The sequence below is a fragment of the Lagopus muta genome, chromosome 1 (genome assembly GCF_023343835.1).
Source record: "Lagopus muta isolate bLagMut1 chromosome 1, bLagMut1 primary, whole genome shotgun sequence".
Lineage (NCBI taxonomy): Eukaryota > Metazoa > Chordata > Aves > Galliformes > Phasianidae > Lagopus > Lagopus muta.
This window is the reverse complement of record NC_064433.1, coordinates 33,429,408-33,455,859: the sequence shown is the minus strand read 5'-3', so window position 1 is coordinate 33,455,859 and position 26,452 is coordinate 33,429,408. Positions and strand designations below refer to the sequence as shown.

General features: G+C 40.1%; 2 protein-coding genes across 5 annotated transcripts in view; both read right to left on the bottom strand.

The window, feature by feature from the left end:
• Positions 1–3,392, bottom strand: part of MSRB3 (methionine sulfoxide reductase B3) — an 80,948-nt gene extending 77,556 nt beyond the window's left edge. Inside the window, 2 exon segments of the mRNA XM_048944226.1 lie at positions 3,208–3,339; positions 3,342–3,392. Coding sequence (XP_048800183.1) covers positions 3,208–3,339; positions 3,342–3,392 — 183 coding nt within the window.
• A 173-nt stretch (positions 3,393–3,565) lies between these two features.
• The window catches only part of LEMD3 (LEM domain containing 3), a 48,384-nt gene continuing 25,497 nt past the window's right edge, over positions 3,566–26,452 (bottom strand). For 2 of the 4 annotated variants that reach the window (XM_048944089.1, XM_048944095.1), the window contains 10 exons: positions 24,009–24,076; positions 22,747–22,826; positions 22,520–22,668; positions 20,603–20,704; positions 19,619–19,721; positions 19,194–19,372; positions 10,859–10,940; positions 6,222–6,327; positions 6,061–6,139; positions 3,566–5,774 (listed from right to left, as the gene is read on the bottom strand). In XM_048944089.1, the coding sequence (XP_048800046.1) occupies positions 5,611–5,774; positions 6,061–6,139; positions 6,222–6,327; positions 10,859–10,940; positions 19,194–19,372; positions 19,619–19,721; positions 20,603–20,704; positions 22,520–22,668; positions 22,747–22,826; positions 24,009–24,076 (1,112 nt within the window). In that variant the 3' untranslated portion in view covers positions 3,566–5,610. The other 2 variants (XR_007376936.1, XR_007376937.1) reach the window with 2 other exon arrangements.

Here is a 26,452-nt window from a genome sequence, read left to right as displayed (position 1 = left end):
GGCATGTTCTGGACTGCTTTCTTTTGGCATTGAGGGGCATGGATCGCTTCCTCAGGAAGCTGTTGAGATGCCCTGGGTTGATTTCTTTTTCCTACTCACATTGTGCAGCCCAAGTGAAACTGATGGCATTTGGCAGTCCCTTCCTCAGAGCTATTGTTGTTTCCTGGCAGCGGGGCTTTGTTTTCCATCAGGTGGAAGGCGAAGGCGTTGTCCCTGTTTGGAGGAACATGGAGTTACAAAGCTCCCTGGGGACATAATTCCAAGCGCCACACATGGTGTCACTCTTAAGAGTTGTTGGACATGACAGCACTTTCCAACAACACAATACGTGAGCACACCATGTACGCTTCGCTACGCTGCTGTGTTTCAAATGTATCATTAATCCCCATGTTCAGATGCCACTGAACAGAGAGCGCAAACCAGGGAGCTCAGCAGAAGTCCTTTCTTCAGACTTTATGCAACACTCAAAAGCTGAATCATGTTTCAATACAAAACTTACTGGAAACATCATTCCCAATGCTCGCTATAAATAAAGAAGTACTTGTGCCATTAATCATCTTAGAGAACATGCTATGCCAAAATGTAAGTCTGTAGAAACAGCAGAAGTGTGTTAGCACCATGTAAGTCTAAGCACTGCCCTTGCTGGTTCGGGCTAGCATTGTTTGAGCTCCTCGGGTGCTAAAGCCCTCACCAAGAAAAGCCTCTTTATGCCCAGGAACAGTGCTGGATTGTGTGGCTGTCAGATAATGCCACTGGAACTGAGCTGTTACATGAGAACCAGAAGGCTGGGGCAAAGGAAAGAAATTATAATTTCCAATTGCCTCATCGTGGAGTTCCCAAAGAATTCTCACAGCCTGTCTTCAGACAACACCTAAGGATCGCATCCTCGCAAGTGAAGGACACAGAAGTCCCCTCTAAAACCCAGAATGCCACTCTGCACCCTCTGGCAGAAGCTGATGCTGTAACACATGCTCCCTTCCCTTTCTTAAATGGAAGATTGAAAGTTAGTTTAGGACACTGCTACTTTCTTATATGTCCACAGATTTCCACAGAGGAGGACTTGAACGTTCAGTTTTTTAAGCTCCTACATCCAGTAGTTTGCTGAGAACCAAACATCCTCCCAGTCTGGGCTAGGCATCTGGAAGATCATAACGCAGCCCTGCAGAAGCAATAAGAGTGAGGGAAGGGATTGTTCACCTGCAGCCCCTTCTTGCTCTACAAGACACTACAGATTGAACACCCTAAAGGCTGGCAGGTTTTTCTGGTTTTTATGTTTCAAAGCTCTCCAGTTCACGTAGAGAAAGTTGCCTCTAAATAAATCCATGTATGGACGCAAATACTCCAGAGCAAGAGACACCCAATTTCCCTCCAGCCTTGGAGCCTGCTCCAAAAAAAGGAAAATAAAAGATCCTATTCCCCACCTATGACTGAAGTTGCACATTGCTTAAATGTTGATCTGTAATGAGGACGCTTGAATGACGCAACCCAGTGGAGCTGTGTGACAATTGGATGGCTGTCCTGCACTTGTAGCGATGCCAGTGGATGCAGACAGCAGACTTCTTAACCTCCGGCTGAGAAGATTAAATCCTTAACAGCGAGATCTCTTCTCCCCTTTCTCCCTCCTGCTCCCTGCTCCCATACAATACAGCCAACAGCATAACAGAGGAACCTTAACAATACACCTAAAAGGGAAATTTGATTTTCTAGCGTTGCTCATGCACAAAACAGGCTAGGCTTTCAGTGCCACAAACAGGTATCATCTTACAAAGCTGCCTGAATGCAAGCAGGCAAACAAAATCCTCCCATGCCTTAATGAATATCAGGGCAAAACACCAAGTGTTTTCCTCATGCGCAAGTTTCCCTTCCCACAAAGCCGTCAGGAATCCATAGGGCACATGCAGGCGGAAAAAGTGCATTAACTCAACACCAGCAGGAGGGCAGAGCAGCCCTGCTTGGAAAAACCAACAAGGCCATTCCGTCAAAAGATTTTATTTGTGTCAAGGATCAACCGCTTTATATGGCTTTGTCACCAAATATAGCAACGCTACCCCATACACAAAGGCACTATTTTTAAGGACAGCACTTCTGGAGGAAAAATGGGAGTTCTTTTCTCCTCCTAAAAGCTCTTCTCAGATGTGTACGATACAGATCCAAGAAACGTCAGACAGGAAAACACCCAACCAACCACAGCTGAGCTACGTGTGGCCCAACTCCACCAGGCTCAGTGGTTTTGGGGAAATCACTGCACAGTTCCATCCAAACCAAACCTTCCTTCAGCTGAGACTTACAGAATTATTCAGTACCTCCAGTTAAGACGTTCACCTTACTTAATTCCCGACACAAACTCTATACGACAATAAAGAAACGCTGCTTTAAACGAAGCCGCGCCTCCAGCGACGCCGCGATCCTCTGAGAAGCTCTGAGCGGACGGCAGACGAGGATGACGGGCGCACGGGAACCGCTGTCACAGAGGCGCAGAAGGCACCGCTACCGACCAAATTTGGCAGCGGGGAGCCGTGACAAACTGCAAAAGCACGCAGCAGCGCAGCAAATGGCCCGGAATTCTCCGCTAAGAGCGCTGCGAGCACCCGCGTCTGTTCGGCGAGGGGAAGAGCACCGACCGGACGGACAAACCGCCTCTGGGCTCCAAACGCGGCACTGCGCCCCGGTGTGAGCGGCTGCGGTGCTCCGTGTCGTTATGCTACTAAACGGGGACAGGAGGAACCGAGCTACACCCGAGTCCCGCACGTCCCGCGTTGGTCAGCAGCGCTACACAACCCGCACGCAGGCAGGGGACAGCCGCCGAGTTCCGAGAGCGTACGCGAAGCCCGAGCTCCCCTCGGGGTCGGTAAAGCTTCACGTACGCGGCGGACGGCCGCAGCGCAGCCAGCAGGCCGTGCCCTCGCCCCACCACCGCTCCGCCGCCTTGCTCTGCGGACGGACAGCCGGCACCCAGAGCGGCACGGCGCAGAGGGTGGCGGAGCGGAGGGGAGCGGAGCGCGGCACGACACGGCGCGGCACGGTACGGCCCTCCCGCCGGGCCCCGCTCCCCGCGGGCGCCCCCGCCCCGCCCCTCCCCCAGCAGGTGCTGCCCGGCCCCGGCTCGCTGTCCCGCCGCCCCTCCCCCGGCCGCAGCCCCCGGCCCGCCCTTCCCGCGGCGGTGCGGGGCTGGCGAGGCGGCGGTGGGAGCTGCCCGCCGGCTCCTACCTGCGGCTCCTGCGTTGGCCGCCAGCGCCAGGACGAGTGCGGAGAGGAGCGGCGGCGGCGGCGCAGCGCGCATGAGGGGAGGCCCGAGGGAGCGGCGGCCGCGGCTCCAACCCCCCCTCCGCCCTCCGCCCTCCGCCCTCCGCCCCCCGGGATAGCGGGGACGGGCCCGGCGCCCAGGGAGGCATGACGGGAAATTCCTGGGCACCGGCGGCCAACGCCAAATAAGAGCACGGCGCGGGCGCCCCGGCCCCGCAGCGCCGAGCTCCAGCGTGCGCCGGGCCCTGCGCGGAGCCCCCGCTGTGTCCCCGCAGCCCTCACGGGAGAGAGGCGCCCACAGATGGACGACGTCAGACGCGTGTAAAAAACCCTAATAAACCTTTAATTCGAGTCTGCTTCGCGTAGCGTCAGTTTGTACAGGACAAGGTGACAAATTACAGCAAACATCTGATTCCTCTCAAATGTTCGGTATTATACACGTCCCCCTCCCTCGTGCAGGAAGGGACACTGGTCAACTTAACAGTTTAAGGTAAAAGAAGCTGCATAATAGTACATATTACAATAATAATGTACAGTGTTTACAAGAAGTATATTTCAGAAGCAAGATGGACGCAGCTGCATCAAGAGGCGACCTTTGAAAATGCCACAACTATTTTTACATTCACTCTTGCAACGGGTCACAAGATGGGTCACTAAGGTCAGGTTAACAAGTCACTGATGCACATCGATACAACGCCATTAGTTTATATACATATATATAGTACATATACATGTATATTATACATATATGTATATAGTAAAACTCGTCGAAATCTACCAGTCCTGGCACAATTCACTTACCCATCAAAAATATGTACTCGTCCTCGGTAAGCGGAATTCTGCGTGGCTGATTATATATTATATATACTCATTCATTAGCATCTGAGACATAAAACTGAGGATTTAAAAGTTCTCGGTTAACAAACTCTCCGATAATAAACATGGTGCCCACAAAAGCACGAAGGTAAGGCACAATAGGATTTCTGTTGCAGAACAGTGTGCATCATGTTTACTTAACCATACGAAAAACGTGCATTATTTGTGCAAGTCCATGCTGCAAATCCATCGTATCTACAAAGTAAAGTGAGTTTCAGTTGTTTCTTTGGACCGGCGCGCTTCCAGTCCCAGCACGTCCCTGTGGGATATTTCCCCTTGCTACTCGGATAACATCACGGTAGGAGCGACGGGATTAAAGGAGCCAATAATCTCAGATTTGCAACTACGCTTCTCAGCAACAATTTTGCACTTCCAGGCAAATTTCTGCCAAGTTTACAAACTCACAATCACCAGATTTACCGTCAGCCGTACTTGCAGCTCATGTCAGCCAAAATTGTAGCAGGGAAGCGAGCACCTTCTAACATTTTGAAAGGAAACTGCTTCATCACTTAATCCCAAATGGTATTTTGTCACAGCCCTGGCAATAGTAGTAATAAATACAGCTTTTCACAAAATACTTTTCCAGTATCTGCCAATTGTGTCTTTATTGCTCACAAATTTGAATTTGTTACAATTGGTATCAGACCTCTCACACAAAATCATAAGGTATTTTAATATAAAACCTATAAAAGATATTTAACCTGTATCTAACACTTTAAGGTATTTGGCCTCTTGTCACGGTGCAGCCAAACCCATATAAAACACCAGGTGTTGGATAAAATAGGAAGCCTACCCACTGCTTCGATGCAGACATCCTCACAGAACAAAACCAGTTTTGCCACCACCAGCATTTACATTTATATACAAAACCCATTACATCCGCATTCAGCTCGTTTTCCCTCACGCTTATATGCAACCACTAACGCCAGATTAACTTCCCCCATACCCTAGCTGCAGAAAATTATTATTTTACGGCAAGGAAAAAAAAAAAAAAAAACTAATATTGAATGAAAAAAATATATTTTTTTCTTTTTTTTTTTTTTCTTTTTTTTTTTTTTTTAAACTTATTCACCATCAGGAACTGTAGGTCGTTTGTTACAAAATACCCACAAGATTATTTCACAGGAAACTATGGAAATACAGGAAGTCTTCTTTTCTCCATGCTTTTGTATTATCAAAAACACCTCTCGGTGCAAAAATACAGTCACCACATCTGAAAATGTTTAATGAATTCGGTATTCCACATGCAAAACTTAAATGCATTGCTTTAACGTAGCCCCGGATAACTTCCTGAAGCAATTTCTTTTTCCTGTCAGCTCAGTATTACTGCCTCACCGCTAAGTCCCTTTGGAAACAAGATTTCTGGAACGTTCCAACTTTTATTTAAATCATTAAAGTATTACATACAAAAAGCACTAAAAAAGGAAGACGGCAGCCAAACAGGAATAGTCCTGTTGCAAGTAACAGTCCTAGCAGTTGTAGAAAATCTCCTCAGGAACTTCCCTGAGAATGAGTTGTGCCTGTCCGAAGACGGAGATGTGACATAGAGTTCATGTGTTTATTGGATGGCTTTAGTGGAGTGTTGCAGGTGAGAGCCTGAGGAAAACGATGATGGTATCGATCTAGCCGCAGGTATTTCACTGTTACCAGCTTTCCTGGAAGGCAAAGAAATACAAAAACAAAAGCCCTCTAGTTTACCATTATTACATTTGGCCTCAGGATGCAGCGAGCAAACCCAAACACGTTCATTGTAATGAAATTAGTTTACCAGGTGATAAATACTAATAATGGATATTATTATGGATAATACTAAGAACACAACTTTTATATCTAACAAAAGTATCAAGATGTAATAAAACGCTTGGTCACTTAAAAGGACTCCAACCACAACCATCTTCTGCCATTTCTACCCACATTTTGCCACGAACCCTGATTTCTTACCATCAAACCAAGAGCCATGTAATGCCTTAAAAGCCTTCCCTGCATACTCTGGAGACAGACACTTGACATATACACAACCCTGCAGTAAGAAAGAGTCTTTGTTACAGTCCAGCTGACAAGGAGAAACAACATTATTAAGTTGTTACTGGAAGGATGCTCACCTCACGTGAATTTTTGTCCACAGCGATATGAACAATTCCATCATTATCACTGCATTTCTCCAAGATTGCTTCTTGAATTGCTAAATGCCAGTGATCACCTATTTCCCTGTGCAAATAATAAAGGCTTTAATTAAGCATGTCTACTCTCAAGAAGTTACAGAAGATGACAGAGGAACAAAAGCATTAACAGCTCTAGCAGCATGACAGAATGCTAGCCTGAAGAACACAGATTCTGATTCAGTAGTTTTTATAAAGATGCATGTTTTCTCCCATCTGCATGTTCTATGCTTTGGTTTGCACTACCAAAATGTCTTGGAGTATACCAAGTAAGATATTTTGGGATTTATCTGAAAGATATATTTGAGAGGACATTTAATGCACTCCAGCAGCTAACAGGTATTTATTTAGTCCGTAGGATCTGATTACAGTAGTTCAAAGCATAAGACTTAAGTTGCATACAGCATAATGTCAGGTCTTTAGCATCCTTTTTCTCTACAGATGTTCTCCTCTTGCACTGTGCTACTTAGACATACTCTGTACACTTTTGATTGATTACTTGAGCTGAGATCAAGAACTTGGATAAAGTACAAAACCCTATTTTAAGACATACCTACTTGCAACTAATTTGGAATAAAAATTGAAGATTTCAGCTCCATTCGTAACAGAAAATTTTTGGTTTTATGACATACAGGAATTCAAATGTGATATTTGAAAATCCCTTCAGAAAACAGAGGAAGTTCCCTTTGGTTGTAACATGCATGGTGATAAAGTACAAAATCCCTTAGGGCAGAATTTCCCATGAATGCACACACATGCATGGTAACTATACCTCTTCAGAAAGGAATATCAAATTCACAGAGCTATCTACTGTGCATCTACTGTGTCAACAGCCAGACCAAATTTAGTTACATTACTCACCTTTCTCCTCTAAGATGAAAGGCAGAAGTAAAACATTTTATACTGCTCCTGGTTAAAGAAACTACTTGGACCTATGGCCAGGCATTAAGAACATTCAGAAGTGGAATCAAGCCTGAAAAATCCACTTGCTACTGAATCAAAGTTTTTTTCTTCAAAGGAATCTCCTGACACTTTCAACCACCATTCTCCACCCCTTCAGAGTTACCTGCACAGAACTGTTTACCTGAAGGCCAGTGTGAAGTCTACTGGTACTTAGTTCATGGAAAGTAAACATCCTCCTGTCATACTGGCAGTAATCTCATTCTTGCCAGCTGAGTGGTTTCTTTAGGACCTACACAACCTTCTGGCATGGGAGACAAACTGAGTACTTCAAGCTATCAAATGGTCAAGTAAATTGGGTGCCCATGGTCTGCTTCAGAAAATTCAATCCTATGAACCAAAAGGAACAATCCACACTTTGGGTGTTGCAGCCTGTTATCACCACCTTCCTACCTGAAGCTGCAAGCAGTCAAAGTTCATCGTTCCACACCTACTTAGACAGGCTGGCTGTTGTTCCATGAAGGACAATCTTCAGCTGCTCCTCCCTCAGCAGCAGAAGAACAGGAAAAGACAACGGCATACAGACCTATGCCACTTTCCTTGTCACCTCTACCAGCAATCACAGAGCAACATTAAATGGTCAGCCTTCAGCAAGCTGAAGCAGCTTCTTAGCTATTCAGACATTATTCATCACTGAAACGGCTGCTGCCTTCCCCAAACAAAGCATCAAGTTGTACTTGTCCCAGAAGGCACCCACAGAACGTGCTGAGTGAGCTCCAGAAACAGAAGTTAGTAAAAACTGATTCAATTTTTGACAGACTTCTAATGAAAAAGTATTTTATTAAGATTAACCAACCTTTAAACATATCACTAGAGAACACAAAATATACGTATTTTTTCTGAAGGTGCAGCAGTCTATCTGCCCCCAGGAAGATAAACCAAAGCAGAGGGAAAACAATTTCGACAGCTTTTATACACCTTTAGCCTACTTGAATGGCATCTGCACAAACAATGAGTCTGCTTTTTCAATAATACTATCAAAAGCTTTGAGCAGTTTCCCCTAAGTAAAGCCAAAATTCTTGAAATCTCCGCTTTCTTTCTTATTTAGGATAAAAAACAGAAAACAAGTACAATGTAAAACCCCGCAAAAATTCAAAGATACATCCTGCTCAGATTGAAAGACAAAGTGTTTCCTTTTTACTAGCTAAAAATGGAGGGAATATACAGGTCTCGTTCCCTTTTGATAACAGCTTGAACACTATTTAGAAAATATTAACATGCCGTGCTCAGAATGTTAGGGAGATAAAATAATGCAAAGTTACAAAATCTAGGCTTGGGTTCACTCCCTCCCAGCTCAGGACTCATGTCCAAGGGGTCAGATTTTTCTTAAACATGCTGTTGTCAGCACAAAGCCAGCTACTACAAGGAGAGATCATATTGTTCCAAGTAGGCAGTCATCTTTTCAGCTGGTTTGTTGTAAACCAAACGTTCTTTTTCCCAAACACTGCAAGTCACTCTGCAGTGCTGTACCGCAGTACTGTGAAGCGCTCATTTCCTGTTTGGAAGTTTAAGTATATTATTCATATACTGTGCTTACTGTGTTTTGTAGACCTGGGACATGAAACATTAACAGCTGTCAACTAACTTGGAGTTGCTGTAATGAAACAGGCCCCTCACAAAAGGAATGACTTGCCCTTCCATGATCCTGCATGTACAGCCCATCAGCTTTCAATGTGATTCTTGCAGCAATGCAAGAAATGTTTTGTGAACCCTTCTCATCACTGTTTTAGTGGCAGATGCAGATAAATTGTTTATTCAAATGATGCCAAGACTGCTATTCCCAAGGAAAATTCTGCATCTGGCATAGTAAATGCCCAGGACAGTCAAAACAAATCATAATTTTAAGTCAGCTGCTGTGGTCTGAGGGTTCACAATGTCCAGGTAAGTTTTCTGACTTTAGACAGTGGAAAGAATTACTGACTCTATCAGCACTGACAAACACAAATTAACCAGCATATTTTCTAGACGATTCTCAGATCAATACAGAAGAGCACTATTACGGATGGCTTCTTCTACCAGCTACTGGCATGCTGTTGAAGCATACTCAAGTTGTTTATAGTTAGCATACAGTAGCACGATACAAAGAACAGCTTAAAACTTACTCCTTTAAACATATTTTGCACCCTTTGCAAATGTCTCATCTGGAATCAAAAAACATTTGCAAACTTAACCACACACACAGTGGTATATTCTGTGTTTCGGCTAGTCTGAAGGCATTCAGCTCTTCCAGACTAGAATAAGAACATCGCCCTTCTTCCTCCTATGACATGAGCAGTTGAATAAAGTATTTCTTCTTGCACAGAGGGTTTGCTGTTCATTTTTAAGTCACTCCAAGGGTGTGAAAAATGTACTCCCTTAAGCAACAGCCCTCTGCAAGACAGCTAATGGAAAAGAAGTGGGCTGGAAGGTACAAAATGAATTTGGACCAGGTATCCCTCTAGGGCTATAAACCATCAGTTCAGTAATGAAAGACAACGCTCAAAAGGAAAGCTCTAAAAAAGTTTTTTTCTTAAATGAATGGATTAGATAGAAGTTGCAGTATCCAAATAGCTGAATGGACACAGATGCTGGTTTATAAAACATAGCTTAACACACTTGTCAGCTGGGTCAGTTCTAGAAACAAGTCTACAACAAAGGCATCCCTATCTGAGAAGACTGTTTTCAACCAATTAACATCCCAGTTACTACTTCCATTAACAATATAACAATTAATACAGTATAGCACTAAATGTTATACTGAAGTTTCAGGAAGTGATTTCTGCACTACTGGGACCGATCATTCATAGTCTCCTTTTAGCAAGGACTGTAAGGACACTGATCTCACCCAAAATTCCCAGCAAATCTTATCTTCCATCCTCCTATAAAAGGATCTATCAATCTGTCTGAAGAACAATGCCTACATGTTCAGTCTTGCTGAAGCTATGAAAGAAACAACAGTGGGGGGTCTCTGTCCACGACAATCACCAAGCCTTAAAGCCAACAAGAAACAGTTTTTAGGGTAGTTCTCTATGCTAGGAATAACACTGTCCTCAGCTACACTAGCTAATACCTTTCTAGAATATAAGATAAGAAACTAAAATAATGAAGAATGACTAAAAGTGAAACAAAATTGAAGACATATACCTGAAGTTAGCAACAACTTATGTCTACCCTCCACTATCCCCTCCATGTCACACTGCCATAAGATAGCGAATGCTTTTGATTCAGCATTTCAAATGCAAACCACATGACTTCTATCACAGTCTAAATGCTTCAGAATACTTAACCCTTGAGAAATCTGTCATCTTTTAGGATTGGGCCCAAAAGTCTTCCCCCTGTCAGTTGCTAGGATTGAACATTTACAGCATCAATTAACGGAGAAGAATAAGTCATTGCTCCAAGCAGCATGATTATATGCCACACTCTTAAATAAATGACTCGGAGACAAGAAACGAGACAACGAAGGACAGGAGACAGACACTAAAATTATGCCTTCCCATAGATGCTAAAGATAGATCTTGTACAACTGGCTTGCTTCTTTCAAGGTATGCATGTTTACTCACTTCTAAACCCTTCCCAGACGACAAAAGCAGACACCTTCATATGAATACAGAAATACAGAGAGAACAGTTTTTACTTACATAACAGGGTCAAACATATTGCGAATCTTTAGACATGGCGTCAGGCTGTTTGGAGGTGAATTTCTTCTATCTAGATGAAATGCTAAAAAAATAAATTTAATAGTATTTATTGACATGCACAATATTATCTAGGTAATAATGCCATACATTAAAAACAGAATACTTTCACCCACGTATGAAAAGGCTTCACACAAATTAAGCTTCCCCAGTCTTTTACTGCACTAAGGAAAATGTACCACACCTATTGATTATTTTTTTTTAATACAGAACTAGATGTAAACAGATAATGCATTCTCTCAGGTTCAGTCCATTGTAAATGAAAGGAATTAAGGGCATTTAAAAATACCATACAGTTGAAAATAAAGTGTTGGTATTGTCTCTGAAAAGACAGATGCTCTTAGAATCTGGATCAAGTTTTTGGAGCTGTAGGTTAACACTCAGTTTCAAATACCTAATAAATTAACATCCCTTTCCACTTCGAGGGCAGTCTGTTGTCCATTTGACTAAGAAACAGGGAGAGCCAAACACACATCTGTGTTGCAGTAACAACTGTCAAGAATGGAGCTTTTGTAAGCCTAGATGCTGTACACCTGTAATCAGAAACTTGGGAAAAAAAGAAATGAAACGCACCAAAAAACACAACAGATACAAGAAAAATGGAAATTAAAAATAACAAGCAATTCTTTCAAAGATGAGCAGGCCCATTAAATATTTATGTGGACTTCTAAAATAAGTATCCTCCTTCTAAAGTTCCTGAATTCTCCATTTGGGAGTCACAACAGAAGATTGCATCATGAAAAAAGAAATAATGGAGCCCTTTAGATTCAGCTAAGGCAGTCCCACATCACAAGGGGCCAATGATGTGTGCAAAACAACTTCCAGCACTCAAAAGAAGTTTCACTTTGAAGATTTGGAGATGAGTAGATGCAAGAGTTTAAGGATCAAAACTCTCAACAAGACAAAATCATGTTCCAAGCTGAGGCTACTGCTTCTCCTTTTCAAAGCCTACTTTGTAGATTCAAGATGCCACGTTCCAGATGTTACAAGTCCAAATTCTGGGCAGCAGTGCTTGGTACTACTGACCTTTTAAAACAAAATCTTGCAAGTACATCCAAGACACATGAACATCACCATTCTTCTGTAACTCATCAAAACAAAACCCTACTGTCAGTCACACAAGATACTGCACATCAAAGAAAAGCTCTAATGATGAGAAAGCAGCCTGCAGATACAGCACTAACTTAAAAAGAGAAATTTGAGGTTGAAGAGAAAAAAAAAAGCATAGTTATGTATTATAAGTTACAAGAAGCAGCCTCTGAATCTAAAATGAAAACCACCACAAGTTCCTCAAATAATTATAACTGTTTTTATTAGAGCATAAAAGCACGCAGTCCAAGTCACCAACAACTATAACAATTGTCCAGTCTTTCTTGACAATGGATTCCTAACTATGCTGGTGACACTGCATCCATCTCTGAGCTGCCTACAGTTTAAGGACAAGTCCTTTTTCAATAGCACATGGTTTTGTAAAGTTTTTTGTCCCAGGTTTAAAATTACACAGAGGGTATACAATAAAACTTTACAGAACTAAGCAACATTGAAAAATAAAAGGACTTACCTTACTCATGTAGGTTGGCTCCAGCAGATCAAGGGAGGGTGAAATGTCACCAGCATATTGTACACTGGGGCACAAGACCATAGTGGAGAAGGTGATCTGGGGTGGCCTAGTCATGGACCCGGACCTGAAAAGGCGTGGGGTTGAGGAAATTATGTGCTGATTGTTAATAGCTAGGTTTATTCAGCACACTCTTTTATTCCAGTGATAAAGAACGGTGAGATTATTTGCAGAAACTGAAGGCACGCAGGATCAACATTTCTAAAAAGCTATTTCTGAACTAAAAAAAGGTAAAATACACCAGTAAGCTGTGCAAAGTAACAAAATATAAAGTGCTTTTGTGATCATCTTCACTAACGCAATCTCTGCCTGCTCCCATTCCTAATAATCTTTCAATTGAGGATTTCAGGTGTTTACAAAGATGACTTCAGTCAGAGCAGAACACCAGCACTGGTGCAGAACTGATCTGCTACCAACTTTATGTAAGCTCATAGTAGTAGAACAGATGTGCTTGGAGAAGTGTGGTACATGAAAATAAAGATAAATTCTGCTTTTTCTAGAAATGCTTTCAAGTCACTGTAAGGTAAAAGAAAAGTTTTTCAACACAGATGTAGATCCTTACGGATAAGGGAAAACCAGAACTATGGAAATCACTGAGGTACAAAATAATTGCTACCACAGTAATAAGATGTAATACCAGAAATTAGACCAAAAAAGAGGCTAGTGAAGAAGCAGGCAAGGAAAAAAATAAATCAGTCTGTCTCAACAACAAAATTCAAAATAGTGCAGTAAACAGATGTCTCTTGAACTTCATTCCACATCTGTAACAAATAATTTTACCCCTTCCCTACAAAACAGCAAGTTTAAATTAATAGGTAACAGAGACTTCAAATTACAGCATTGATGACTTAGAAGTTTACAATGATATGGAACATACTATTTCCACAGCAGCAGAGCTCCTCAGAACATGGGCACATGCAAGCATTCTTGTAGAACAAGTGTAAACTCCACTTAACTAAGCATCTCAATTGCCATTTCTTTCTCTAGGTCTCAACAGTTAGGATTACAAGACAAGAGCAAAAACACGGATATGAAATGAGAAAGTGGAAGTAACTCTGTGTTAGTTAGGAAGTTACTCTGTGTAGTAAATCACTGATAATTATTTTAGGACTTTCTTTGGGACCAGAGAGCACTTCCAAGAAAATCCAGTCACAATGTACATCAGTCACACTGCATTTTATTACTTTAAACTGATTAAGACAGCATCATTCCACACTCAGCCGTCAACGGTCAAAAGGGAGTGTTTTCAATAACCCCTGCACCACTGTGACTGAAAGGGGTCTATGATGGAAAAGCAGCTCCTGCACAAGCTTCAAAACAAACACCAATTGTGGCACAGCTTCAATACCTCTTGATCCACTAGTGTGTTACTGCAGAAGAGATCACCCAGCATCTCCAAGAGTTATAAAACAGCACAACAAATCTTTAGATTTGGATTCAATGCATTTGATGAGACTGAAGACTCAGGTAACTGTATTTCTGACAAGCAGATTTATTCACGTTAAGCCACGGGTAACTAATTTATCAAGTACTAGCCTTTTGTATCAAAGCAGGAGAAAAAAGAAAATGCTCTGATGAAATTCTAAAGTTAAGCGCTGTCACGCAGCACACAAGGTTTGCCAGTAGACAAAAGTCAACTACTGGCAACTACTGAACCACTACTGAAGTCAAAATACTACTAAATGCTAACCAGAAAGGAGACTCAGGTTGACTTGGGTTTTAATAGAGTTAAGCTGCAGAAGGGATGGAAAATTAGATTGGATCAAAACTGCATTTTATCACAAGGGTATTTTCCAGTTTTCTTGCAGTACTTATGTGAGCCTTTTCAACATGGAGAAAGGATTGTATTCTTAGAAACAGGGCAGGAGAGCTATCAGTCACTCAACATAACAGATTAGCTTGCATGCTTCAGGATGAAATATCATCCCAGTCATGGTACTTCAGAGAACCTTCTTATCTTCAGAGCTTTAAAGGAACTTCAGCCACTGCTGTTAGTTTAGCTTCTTTGGAGTTCATGGTACATATTTTTCCTTACAGTTGCAGTTATTGAAGACATGACAGGACAATAGCATCTCTTCATTCAAAAGCAAGCTGAACACGCTAAAAAATACTCTTTATTCCTTTAATTAAGTTACACTTTGACCTAGAGCTTATTTTCATAGAGCTTACCTACCCACTCTTCTTTTGACAGATACGTCAACCATTTACCCAGGAGATGATACCCCAAAGTACACTAGATTTTATTCTGACATGATTAAAAAAATCCCAAACTACTGCCTTTAAAAGCACAGGCTGCATCCTGCAGCACTGAACAAAATGCCACAACATTTGAACTGTGGATGACTGCACAGATACAACAGAACCTAGACATTCATGCACGATACAGGTCCCACACTTAAATTCATGGCGTCATACACCAATAACTTACTACTACGCAATGATGAGTCAGAAGGACTTCAAGTTTACGTACTAAGTACTGTGCTCTGCTACAGAGCTGTACCAGATTTCAAAATGTAATAAAATAAAGCATGGTGTTGAAAGAATTCACAAGACCCCAAACCAGAATTAATTCTGCTTCAATATGTATTGAGTTTGTTGAGGATTTACCAACCAGAAGAGAATCTAAAATAGTCTCCAGTCTGGTTTATGAACACCTATCTTCAAACTTTAGAACACAAGTACAAACTTATTCTATTTATTTGTAATTCCAGAAACAAAGGCAGTGACACATACTTAATTGTTAATATCAGGAAAAAACCTTCTAATATGAAAATAGCCTGCTAGCTGGATGTACTAAGACACAGAGTCCAAACAACTTTGTTACTTCAGCAACTCCCAAGCTCTTCTGTTACAGCTGAAATATATCAACTTTTTAAATACCTTTGCTGAACTACAAACTTAAGAACCAGGAAAAGAGCTGTTGAGAAAAGTGTTAACAGAACAGCTGTTGATATATTCTATGCAGTAATAAAAAAGCACAGTGGGAACCCTACCAAGTAGATGTTCTATGCAACGTGAATGAGGCTAAATGGCACAGCTTAGAAGCAAAACACACCTATAGTGTGCTGAAGTCAATATTAGATACTCAAATTTTCATGGTACCAACTGGAAGCTACTGCTGAAGTTTCCTAAAACGTTTTAGAAGTTACAAATCTGTTGGAGACTTAAATGAGTATTTCATGTAGCAAAACAATACCTGAGCCATCTCAACCAAGAATTCTTCCACATGAAGAAAAAAACACACTGATCTCTGGTACAGGACAGAACATTATCAAGCTATCTATATTGAGGTCCAATTTAACAAGAAAAGCTGGGAACGAACGAGTGGTAAATAAGAAATACCAGAACTCGAGTGCCATGTTTCACAGCCTGCACTGAAGAGTACACAACAAAAGATTCAACACAGTAGCATACATAGCCTGCAGAAGTCACATTCAATTTAAATATCTGAAACTCAGTCACGACAGTATTACAGAGAATGGAACAGACAGCTGTAACATTCACCATTGCAACTTTACCTAAAGCACTCTCACATTCCCACAGGATGTCACTAGGTGGAGTGGAAAGCTCTGCAATTCTCATAAATTTACTATTCTCATCTTACTGAAACGTTGAGAAACTGAAATAATGTAACATAGTTGTCACAGAATATTACATTACCACTATTTCAAGACACCAACTGCAGAACCTTAAGCCTACAGTAGTGACAAAATAAAAAGGAACAATACCTCATTTCCAATGACGATTAAAAATGAGAAGCATAATGCTAAAACTAATGGCATAACTTTGTGAAGTATATTATTATACCCCAATACAACGTATCACAGACAAGCAAGAATTGGATCCCAATACCACAAAGACCCTCATCAAGTAACACGCAAATCTCTCAAGATACTTGACTTTACTGATGGGGGAGAATTGCTTGTTTTTGCTTTGAACTTAAAAATAGCAAAACTTAAGACTCAAGAGCTGAAGGCCTACACACACAAGCTGGGATAAAAATCAAGATGTTAGCACTCCTTTTATTCAGGCAATCAAGCCTGCTACAGTTAAGTGTGCCAGGCCACAAAGAAGCCCCTTCTGTTGGGAAAGGAAATAACCTTTAAACCTTTAAAACACTTTAAAACTATATCCTCTATACACAAGGAATAATAACAATATTGTTTCTTACAAGTAAGAACATACGTTAATTTCCTTTTATTTGATATAAGCCAATTACTATTTGCATTAGTAAAACTAAGACCAAAATAAGTACATACCAGATGAACATGTTAGAGCATAGCTGCTTGACAGTAGGAATTGTTTTTGTTTGCTTAAGTAGGACTAAGAAGGGAAGAAAATCTGCTTGGTTTTTAACAAAGCTTCTTTCAACATCTAGTTCAACATGCGACTCAACCTCAGCAACATCCATTTAACAAAAGCAAGCTAACTAAAAACTGGAGAAGCAGCAGCTTCCTCTTCCCTTACCAGTAAAATAAGCCACATTATCACCTGATAAACTAGGATTCTGTAGAGTTCACATCAGCCACACCAATGAAAGAATACAACATTTCAGAAGAACAAAAGACACTCTTTAGAAGAGTCTCAAAATTTAAACTACTGAAGACTTCACGTTAAACATTTACCTTTGTCACTTACATTTTGATCAAAACAATCTCTTACATAGTAGCCCAAAATTCAAGACTTAAGGCTTGAAAACTTTAAGTATGAATGCACAGTGAAGAAAGCCATTTACGACAAAGGAAACACTACTAGGAGATTCCCCACATCTACACACTGCCAACTGAGAAAACTTCTATCCCAGCAGATTCCCCTTCAAAATAAGCATGCAGCTCTTCTTCCAAACTCTGATTTCAGGTACATGACTAATAACAAGATGTTCATGATCTAGAAGCTCTGGTTTATGGGCTGTCAGATAGAAACAACTGCATTAATTCTAACAAGTATAAGGGATATGAGAATTCAACCAACTAAAGGAGTGCTTTTTTACTGAGGGAATTACCTGATGTAGTCACCAAGCCAGTCTCAATGATATCTGAAAAGTCATGGTAATCAGGTGAGGCCTGGTAAGTGGAGAAAAGGAAACATCACACCCACTTCTAAGAAGGGTATAAAGGATGACCTCTGTCAGTCTCACCTCTGTACCAGGAGAGATCATGGAACACATCTTGAAAGCTACACTAAGGCACATGGATGACAGGAAGGTAATATGAGAGAACCAACATGGCTTCAGCAAGGGCAAATCCTGCTTCACTAACCTAGTGCCATTTATGACGGTGTCACTGCATCAGCAGACAAAGGAAGAGCCATTGACGTTATCTATCTGGACTTCACTAAGGCCTTTGACACAGTACCACACAACATCCTTCTCTCCACATTGGAAAGATACAGATTTGATGGGTAGACTGTTCAACAGTCTACAAACTGGCTGCAGGACTCAGTCCGGAGAGTGGTGGTCAGCAGCTCAGCATCTGGATGGAGACCAGTGACAAGTGGTCACTGGGGTCAGTGCTGGGACTGACACTCTTCAGTACCTCACTGTCAGTGTCACTGATGAAAATGAGAGCACACACAGCTAGTTTGCTGATGACGTCAAGCTGTGGGTGCAGTCCACACCAAAGGGACAAGATGCATCCAGAGAGACCTAAACAGGCTAGAGCAGTGGGTGCATGTGAACCTCATGAGGTTCAACAAAGCCAAGTGCAAGGTTTCTCACCCAGGTTGCGGCAACCCTCACTACCAATACAAGCTGCAGGATGAAAGGACGGTGTGCACTCCTGCCAAAAAATACCCAAGGGTACTGGTGGATGGCAAGCTGGACATGAGTCAGCAATCTGTCCTCACTCAGAAACCCAACCGTCTCCTGGGCTGCATCAAAAGCAGTGCCAAAAAGAGGTGATCCTACCCCTTTATTCTGCACTGGTGAGGCCTCACCTGGAGTACTGCATCCAGATGTGGAATCCTCAGTACAGAAGAGGCACAGACTTGTTGGAGTACATCCAGAGGAGGGCCACAAAAATGATCAAAGGGATGGTACACCTCTCCTATAAGAACAGGCTGAGAGCTGGAGCTGTTCAGCCTGGAGAAGAGAAGGCTGTAAGGCGACCTGATAGAGGTGTTTCAATATCAAAAGGGGAGCTACAGGAAAGAAAGGGACAGACTCTTTAGCAGAGTCTGTGCTGACAGAACACGGGGAAATGGCTTCAAGCTTAAAGAGGGTAAATTTAGGTTGGATAAGGAAAAAGTCTTTTACAGTGGGAGTGCTGAGGCACTGGAACAGGCTGCCTAGAGATGTGGTGGATGCTCCATCCCTGGACACTTTCAAGGTGAGGTTGGATCAGGCCTTGGGCAACCTCACATAGCTGTGCATGTCCCTTTCATTGCAGGGCAGTTGAACAAGATGAACTTTAAAGGTCCCTTCCAACATTTTGTTTCTTTGTTTAAATTCATGGAAAGGAACAAGTAACCCAATGTGGCTGTATGCCTTTAGGGATGATAGAAAAGCTTATTCAAAGCATTCAAACTGGATAAGAAAATCAACAGAATGGGATGACAAAAATGGTGCCGACTTTGTAAAAACACTTAAAGAGATGAGAGAAATCAAGTCTTCCATTCCCAAGTGACAAAATACCATGAAATAAATTAAAACAATTGTAATACCTTGGCCTTGCCACACTTTTGATGGTATTACTAAAACTTTGTCACATGCAGCAGAAGGTTGCATCCATTTCCAAACCAAGAACTCAGCACCACCTATTCTTCGTGTCTCTGTGCGAACTCTAGGTTCATTTGCTGCTAGGAAGTCAACTGCTCTACTCCAGACTTTCCTCATTTTCCTCCTTAAAAAAAAAAAAAACAATTACAACGTTAGCATTATAATAACCTGCACAGCTGACATCAATCACAGGAGTAAATCAAAGGAGGAATTCATGTTCATGTTTTTTCCCTACCTTCATTGATAAGAATCTCCAAGAATATTATTGTATGTAATCTACTGCTATTTAACTACAGCAACCAATTTATAATTACTGAGTCACATGCTTTATTCCATGTAACAAAATGAAGTACATGCAGTGAGTACATACCTGTCCTGAGCTGGTATTAGAGAATCATGCACATGTAAAATAGGCATATAAGGCTGCAAGTCTTTATTTTCAGAACATGCCTCACTGTGACTTCTTAGAACATCTAGAACAGCATTAAAAAAAAAAAAAGGAAAAAAAAAAAAGGTAATCATCTAGCACACATAAACATGATGAAAAATATCAATTCTGGCTATGAACAGCTAGTCTGAAATCCCTTTCCAATTCCAGGAATTTGAAAAAGTTTTCAGGTTTTGGAGTTTTGAGCATTTTTAATCCTAATCTGGCTGAAAGGCAAATCAAGAAAACTAATTGTGTGCACAGTACCTCCAAGCACCCCAAAGAACTCTGGAATAAGGGAGAAAGAGTTCTCAGCTGACTGCTACTTTTAATTGTTAGCAAAGATGGCCATGTTTGGAAATAAAAGTGCTTTCCCCCTACAACATCTGACTAACAAAGAAAAGTACACTGAAGTAGAAAGGCAGAATTGCAGAAAGTGAACAGGCATTCTGTTTTGGTAACACAATTTTGCTCAAGTCAACTAATTAAAAGGTTTTTTTTTCCTATTATAAAACAGTAAGGGCAGAAATTGTAGCTAACATTTAGGCATTTTGGATAAAGACAGCTGAAAAACAAATATGCAGAAAGCAATATCACCATATATCCAGTAAATAAACATTGTTATTTATACTGTTTACCAATGTAGGTAAAATACTTCTTTGTCAATAGAAATTCATTACAGCCATGATGATGAACTACTTAAATTCAAACTTTAAGTTTTTGTTAAGGAGCTTTGAAGTGTAATTTAAAAAAAAAAAATACAAGCAAAAAACCCCAAAGCACAAAGCAGGCCTTTTTCAGAAGACTGTAACAGCATGACAGTAACTAAACAGAAAGAAAACATAATTGAATGAAGTAAGGCCAGTAGTTTGAAAGCTTGTGCACAGGTGTACACATATATCAGATATGAAATTCAAGAAAACATACCTATGATTTTTACCACCATATCATACATCTGCCTCGTTTCCTCCTCTTCTTTTGCCCAACGGTATTTCATGTAGTGCAAGACTCCCCAAACAATCGCTACGCCTGCATCAAGATGTTTAAATACTCTTTAAACAGTATTAGAAAATTAGTTACTTAACATGACACATTATATTTAAGAAGTTGCTTGAATTACCTAACATTTCATATTCACATTTCAAAGCTAGTGAAGTACACTGCCCTTGCTACCCATATTTTTATATTTTATTAACACAGCAACAGTAACTCTCAAGCTTTGAGCAGTAGATTCTTTTGAGAAAATGGTTTATTGTCTAAATAATGGCCTGGTGCCCAACTACCACTATTGACATTTGAAATTTCAATTTAATTTGTGAAGACTAGCAGTAAAATAATTATCTTGGAAAAATTTGAAGTCATAGAAGTTAAACACAATACAGAACTCGTTACGATGTTAAAATGCACAATATTCACTAATTTAAGGATAAGTCACAGACTTTAGATATACAGGTGAAAACTAACCAACTTGAACAGCAACAGATTAGCATTTCTTGTCATGATGTACAATGTACAACATGTTATTTTTATATTATCTTCTAGATGCCAAAAAAGACAACCTAGTTAAGGCGGCCAACCATGTAGGCAGAGAACAAAAGTCTTATTTCTTCCATCTCAGACTGAGGGCACCACTACACCTACGGTCTCTTAACACGAAGAACAACAACACACATACAAACTATAGTCATGAAGTTGGCCTTCAGGCACCAGTGATCACAAAGCAATGTTAACTGACAGAAAAAGTGACTGAGGAACACCATCACCTTAAGTCAAAACAGGTATTAATGACAACATATCCAACTTTTACGTGATGGTTAATTTCTGAAAAGGTGCATCATGTTAATCTCAAATGTAGATGAGTTATAACACTGCATGCATGTTGGCCCTGAATGTGGCAGGGGTGTTGGAGATGCATGATCCTTGAGGTCCCTTCCAATCCTGGCCATTCCGTGATTCTGTGATACTAAGCAAGTTGCTCAGCATGACTGATGAGACCTGTTGTTGACCTGCACACTGAGTTTTGCCTCTATCTTCCAATCCAACCCTCATATTCATTATCAGAAAGACAGCCATCTGGGACAGCTTGCCTTGTAGTTTCTCAGAAGGCTAGTGAAGGACATTAAAAAAAAACATTATAAAATTGTTAAGAATCTATGATGTGATTCTATGATAAATGACCTCCTGAATATTTAACACGTGCATGAGATGAGTCGTACATCTTCAGTTCTTTCCATGTGCCTGGTTAGAAATACTGAAACGTCTACACTCAGTTGGTCCTTCTTATTATTTTGCACCACTTTCAGTATGGATAAGAGTTACATCAACTTGAGAGTACATGAAACTTAACTAGAAAACTATCAGATTAAGTCTCACTGAAAAACTGCATACCTTTTCTATAACAGACTTATAAGTAAGAATGTTTGGTAACAACCAGGTAATTAAACTGATAGAAATGGAAATGTAACTACAGAAAAGATTTTCTCTAGTTCCTAGAGTAACAGTGAAATAGTCTGAAAATAAAGACCAACATGTCTTTTTTCTCAAATACATCCAAATTTGCAATTTTATTTATTTTTTTTTTTGAAACACACAAAGCATTGTTTTGGCATGGAAAAAGCCAAAGTTTGCAGAGGAGGGATCAGTATAGCTGACTACAGCAACAGATGATAGCAAATAATGCAAAAATACATGTGTGGTTCAAAAGTGTAAAGCAGACTATGTTGTAACTTACTGAAATTCTAGGTTGTATGGCTGAATAAACACTTAGAGAGCTGCTTTCTTATTTTTATCATATTTACATAGGGAAAAATTATAATAAAAAAAAAAACATTTTTGACAACTTACCTAAAAGCGGTATTGATAATCTATGAGTTACGCTAATGAACGCACGGCGAAAACGACACCTGAAAGACATCTTTGGACTGGTGGATTCCAGGTACTTCACATCCGTCACATTAGTGACATCCACGTCATTAGGGTCACTGCCAAGACACCTATTAAAACATATTGCACATTTACAAAAAAGAATACATTCCATCAGAACACACTGCTATGAAATAAAGCTCACTTACTTTATGCCAACATCTTCCCCACTATTCAATATCCATTGTAGTGCTGTATTAAATACACTTTCATATTCTGGATCTATATTCTGTCAAAAGACAAACATGAATGAGAAACTTTCTAAATAACCAGAAGGTGCCACAGTAAAATACAAACATTCTGTAAAAGATTTGGCAATTTGCAGCAGCAGTCAAATCTTAATCCTGAATTTTCAGGTTTTGCACAGCTTCTCACATTGGCAAAGTGATTTTGTAAATGCTGTCAGCAGCTACAGCACTTGCTAATATTCCTCAAAGAAAGAATTACACAAAAAGTCAAGTCACCATCACCATTTATTAACAATTCTGACCTACATGGTAAAATAAATTCAGCCACTAGGTGGTGCTCATTGAAAATCTATTCCAGAAATAAAAGTAGTTACAAACCCAGCTGAAAATTGCTCCTATAAAAAGCAGCTGAGGTATTTTTTTTTGTTTTGTTTAAGTCATTTTCCTCAAGCATCTTAGTTGATATTCTGCAAATAATCTTGTGTTTGTAGTTCAGGAATGATAGAAGGATGTAAATCCCCATGTAGTTAAGTTAGTTGATATCAGTTATTGTAGGAGGATATATACTGCAATTTGAGCAAAGACAAGTGTCCACAATTCACCTTACAAGTCCTTTGCAGAGAAAGAAAAGCAAAACAATGGAAGTTAATACTCTATTTGAACTGGAACTGTCCAAAACAATTTTTATCTCCACCTTCTCTTTGAGTCTTACATCAAAAGAGAAGCCCCTAAGGAAAAAAAGAGGAACAGCAGCTATTTTCACTTCGAGAATAAAAAAAAGTTTATCATCAAACACTGAAATTCAGCAAAGGAACCACATCTATAATCACAAAATGAGGCAATGTGGAGTTAAATAAAGTTTGTATGAAAATCTGTCAGTACAAAACTTTGAGCTTAGAGCTAGAACAGTTGTTAACAATAACCATCATTCTTTTGATGTAATAGAAATGCTAGTCCATTTATCATCTATCATCAGTTCTTTTCCCCTGCTGCTTTTTTCTATTTGCTGTTCCCTTCCTCCAGAATCTCCTTACCTCCTCAAAAACAAATCATGAGCAGCATGCATTAAAGATGTTAATTCCAAACATTTCCAATTAACATCCTATCCTAATTCAAATGTTAGTCACTAAAATGAAACCACATGAAAACAAAAATAATACCTTAAAATTTTTGCTTACACAGATCTCAAGTAAGAACCCACAAATAATACCAGAATTACTTACTTTCAAATATGCAGCTGCCTCCTGGACGGTAAGGTTTCTTTGAATAGAGCTGCCACATTCATGTTTCCCTGGTAAAATTGAATTTGTTTATTTTGATCATACATATTACTAATCGTATAAAATAAAATCACCCAAACACAATCATATGGTTCATGTAATCTACACAAGCAGGAGTAGCCAAATAATTATCTTTAAAAAAATCAGGATGAAATATATATATAAAAAAAAAGACTGTCACAGCTAATAATATGTAGAAATAACAGCAATACAACTTCATGTGATGATCAGAAAACATCAATATTTATATTAAAAAAGTTAGCATAAAGATCAATCAGAAGAACATTACCATGAAAGAGTTGCTACACCCTGACTCAACATCTCCCAAATAATTTAATAATTTAATTTAATTTTCATTTCCTCTGAAACAGGTGTAAGCTTTTATAGAGAGCATGCTAGTTCTAGTTCTATCGTATCCACAGCAGTACTTCTGCCACTATGAGGCTACCACATTATAGCCTGCTCCAAGTTACTGCAGTACTTCCTTCCCTTCCTGCAGGCACACAACACAGCAATCTGCCCCCAAACTGCTGGTTTTACCATCTTCCTAATTCTTTCAGAAATAATGCAGAAACAGCCAGGAAAAAAGGCACGGTCAGCTCACTGCCACATACCATCAAAAAAGGAAGAATAAATCCAGCCTATGACTAACTCAAGGTGAGCCTTACCCTCCTGCACCCATACCCGTTAATAATTCCCAAAGCAACTGCAAAGCTAGGGAAGTTTATATTTTATACACGTGTGAGATTCTTAAACTTCTGTTTAAGTCTCACCAATTATTTCAAGATGAAACTGCTCCATACTGGGCTACCTTTTAAAGGTAGCAAATGCTAATATTAACTACCTACATTCAGGGTAAAATGAGCAAACACTACCACCAGTTATGGGAAATCTTCATGCCTGGCTCACAGGAGGGAGTTCCAAAGAAATAAACGTTTTAATGAAGCAGAAGTCCTTTGCAGACTGTTTTGTTTAATATACTTCTGATATGAAAGATAGTAGTTTAAAAGTTGCTTCACTTGGTAATTAGCACACATCTTAGATTTAGTCAAAGCTCATTAGATCTGACACGATAGCAAAACTAAAGGTCACTAATGAAAAATGATAGCATTCTTGCCAAAAAAGAAGTCAGCACAAGAACTGGAGCTGTAAATTATTCTAGCTTATATTTCAGGCAGACATTCTTCTTGTTCTGCATAAACTCTACTACCTGCAATGTACATTTACAGGCACCGGTGATTTCATGTTTCAAGAATGGCAGACTTGGGAGAACTATGTATCATATTCAGTCTCAACCACAAACATATTGTTTAAAACTTAGAATTTGTAGTAAAAAAAAAATATCCCTACCTACATGTATCCCTACCTATATGTCTACCTACAATCTCAGCCAGGTATTAGCTTACATAGCATTAACATGACTACTAACACTACACACAAAAAAAAACCTGTATGAGTAAGACCTGAAGTTTTGAAGCATGTGAGTCACCATTTGAACAGAACAGCCTTAGGAGCAAGGGGATGAAACTCTTCTGCCCAATGGCTTGGGGGTTTGTGTTTTAAATAGTAAGAAATAGTAAAAGGATGCAGTTAACAAACACAGAAAAAACAGCAGCACAAAACAATCAGATGTGAAGACAGTGAAAAACGCGTTCCTAAAACAAGCCAGGATTCGTTTTAGATTTTTACTCTTAGAAGAGCACAGCACTACAACTGACATAAGGACAAAAGCGCCTTTAGAAGCAGACTTCTAGCAGTTGTAAAATAATCTTATTTGCCTCCTTTCAGGAATCACATTTGCACAGTATGCAGCCAACATGTCAACTTCACAGCTTCTTGCCTCATTTTTAAAAAGCCAGCAATCAAATTCTTCACTGCACTTTTCCTGACAATTTTTTTTTCCTAACTGAGCAAATTTACCTCTTAAAAATGCTTTCGATGCTCAGGCACTGACAATATTTAAGGCCCATCAGTATAAATTACTCTCATACAATCCCAGAAGAGAATAAATAAAAACCAATTCTATCTTGCCTCCCACTCCTGAAATCAGTAAGCTAATCACTCATGTAGTTTCAGCCCCATGCAAAAAGCTGCTAGAACTGCAGCTATTCAATCCTATTCATCTGTTGCTGAGAACTGGAAAGCTTGCAGAAAGTTGGAAAATTCGCAAGGCAGGTGGATGTCCATGCTACTGAAAGCAGCAAGATATTCCTACGTGCCACTTTAGCCACTCTTTTAGCTAGTGGTTCTGCAAATGAAGGCTTACATTGAGTTACTTTGGTGTAATTATTAACCACTTGGCTTGGAAACTCAGTCTGATGCTCAGAGAAGTGAGTTATCAAAGAAAAGTAAGAGCAGAACAAACATTGTGAAAGCAAGTACAAATG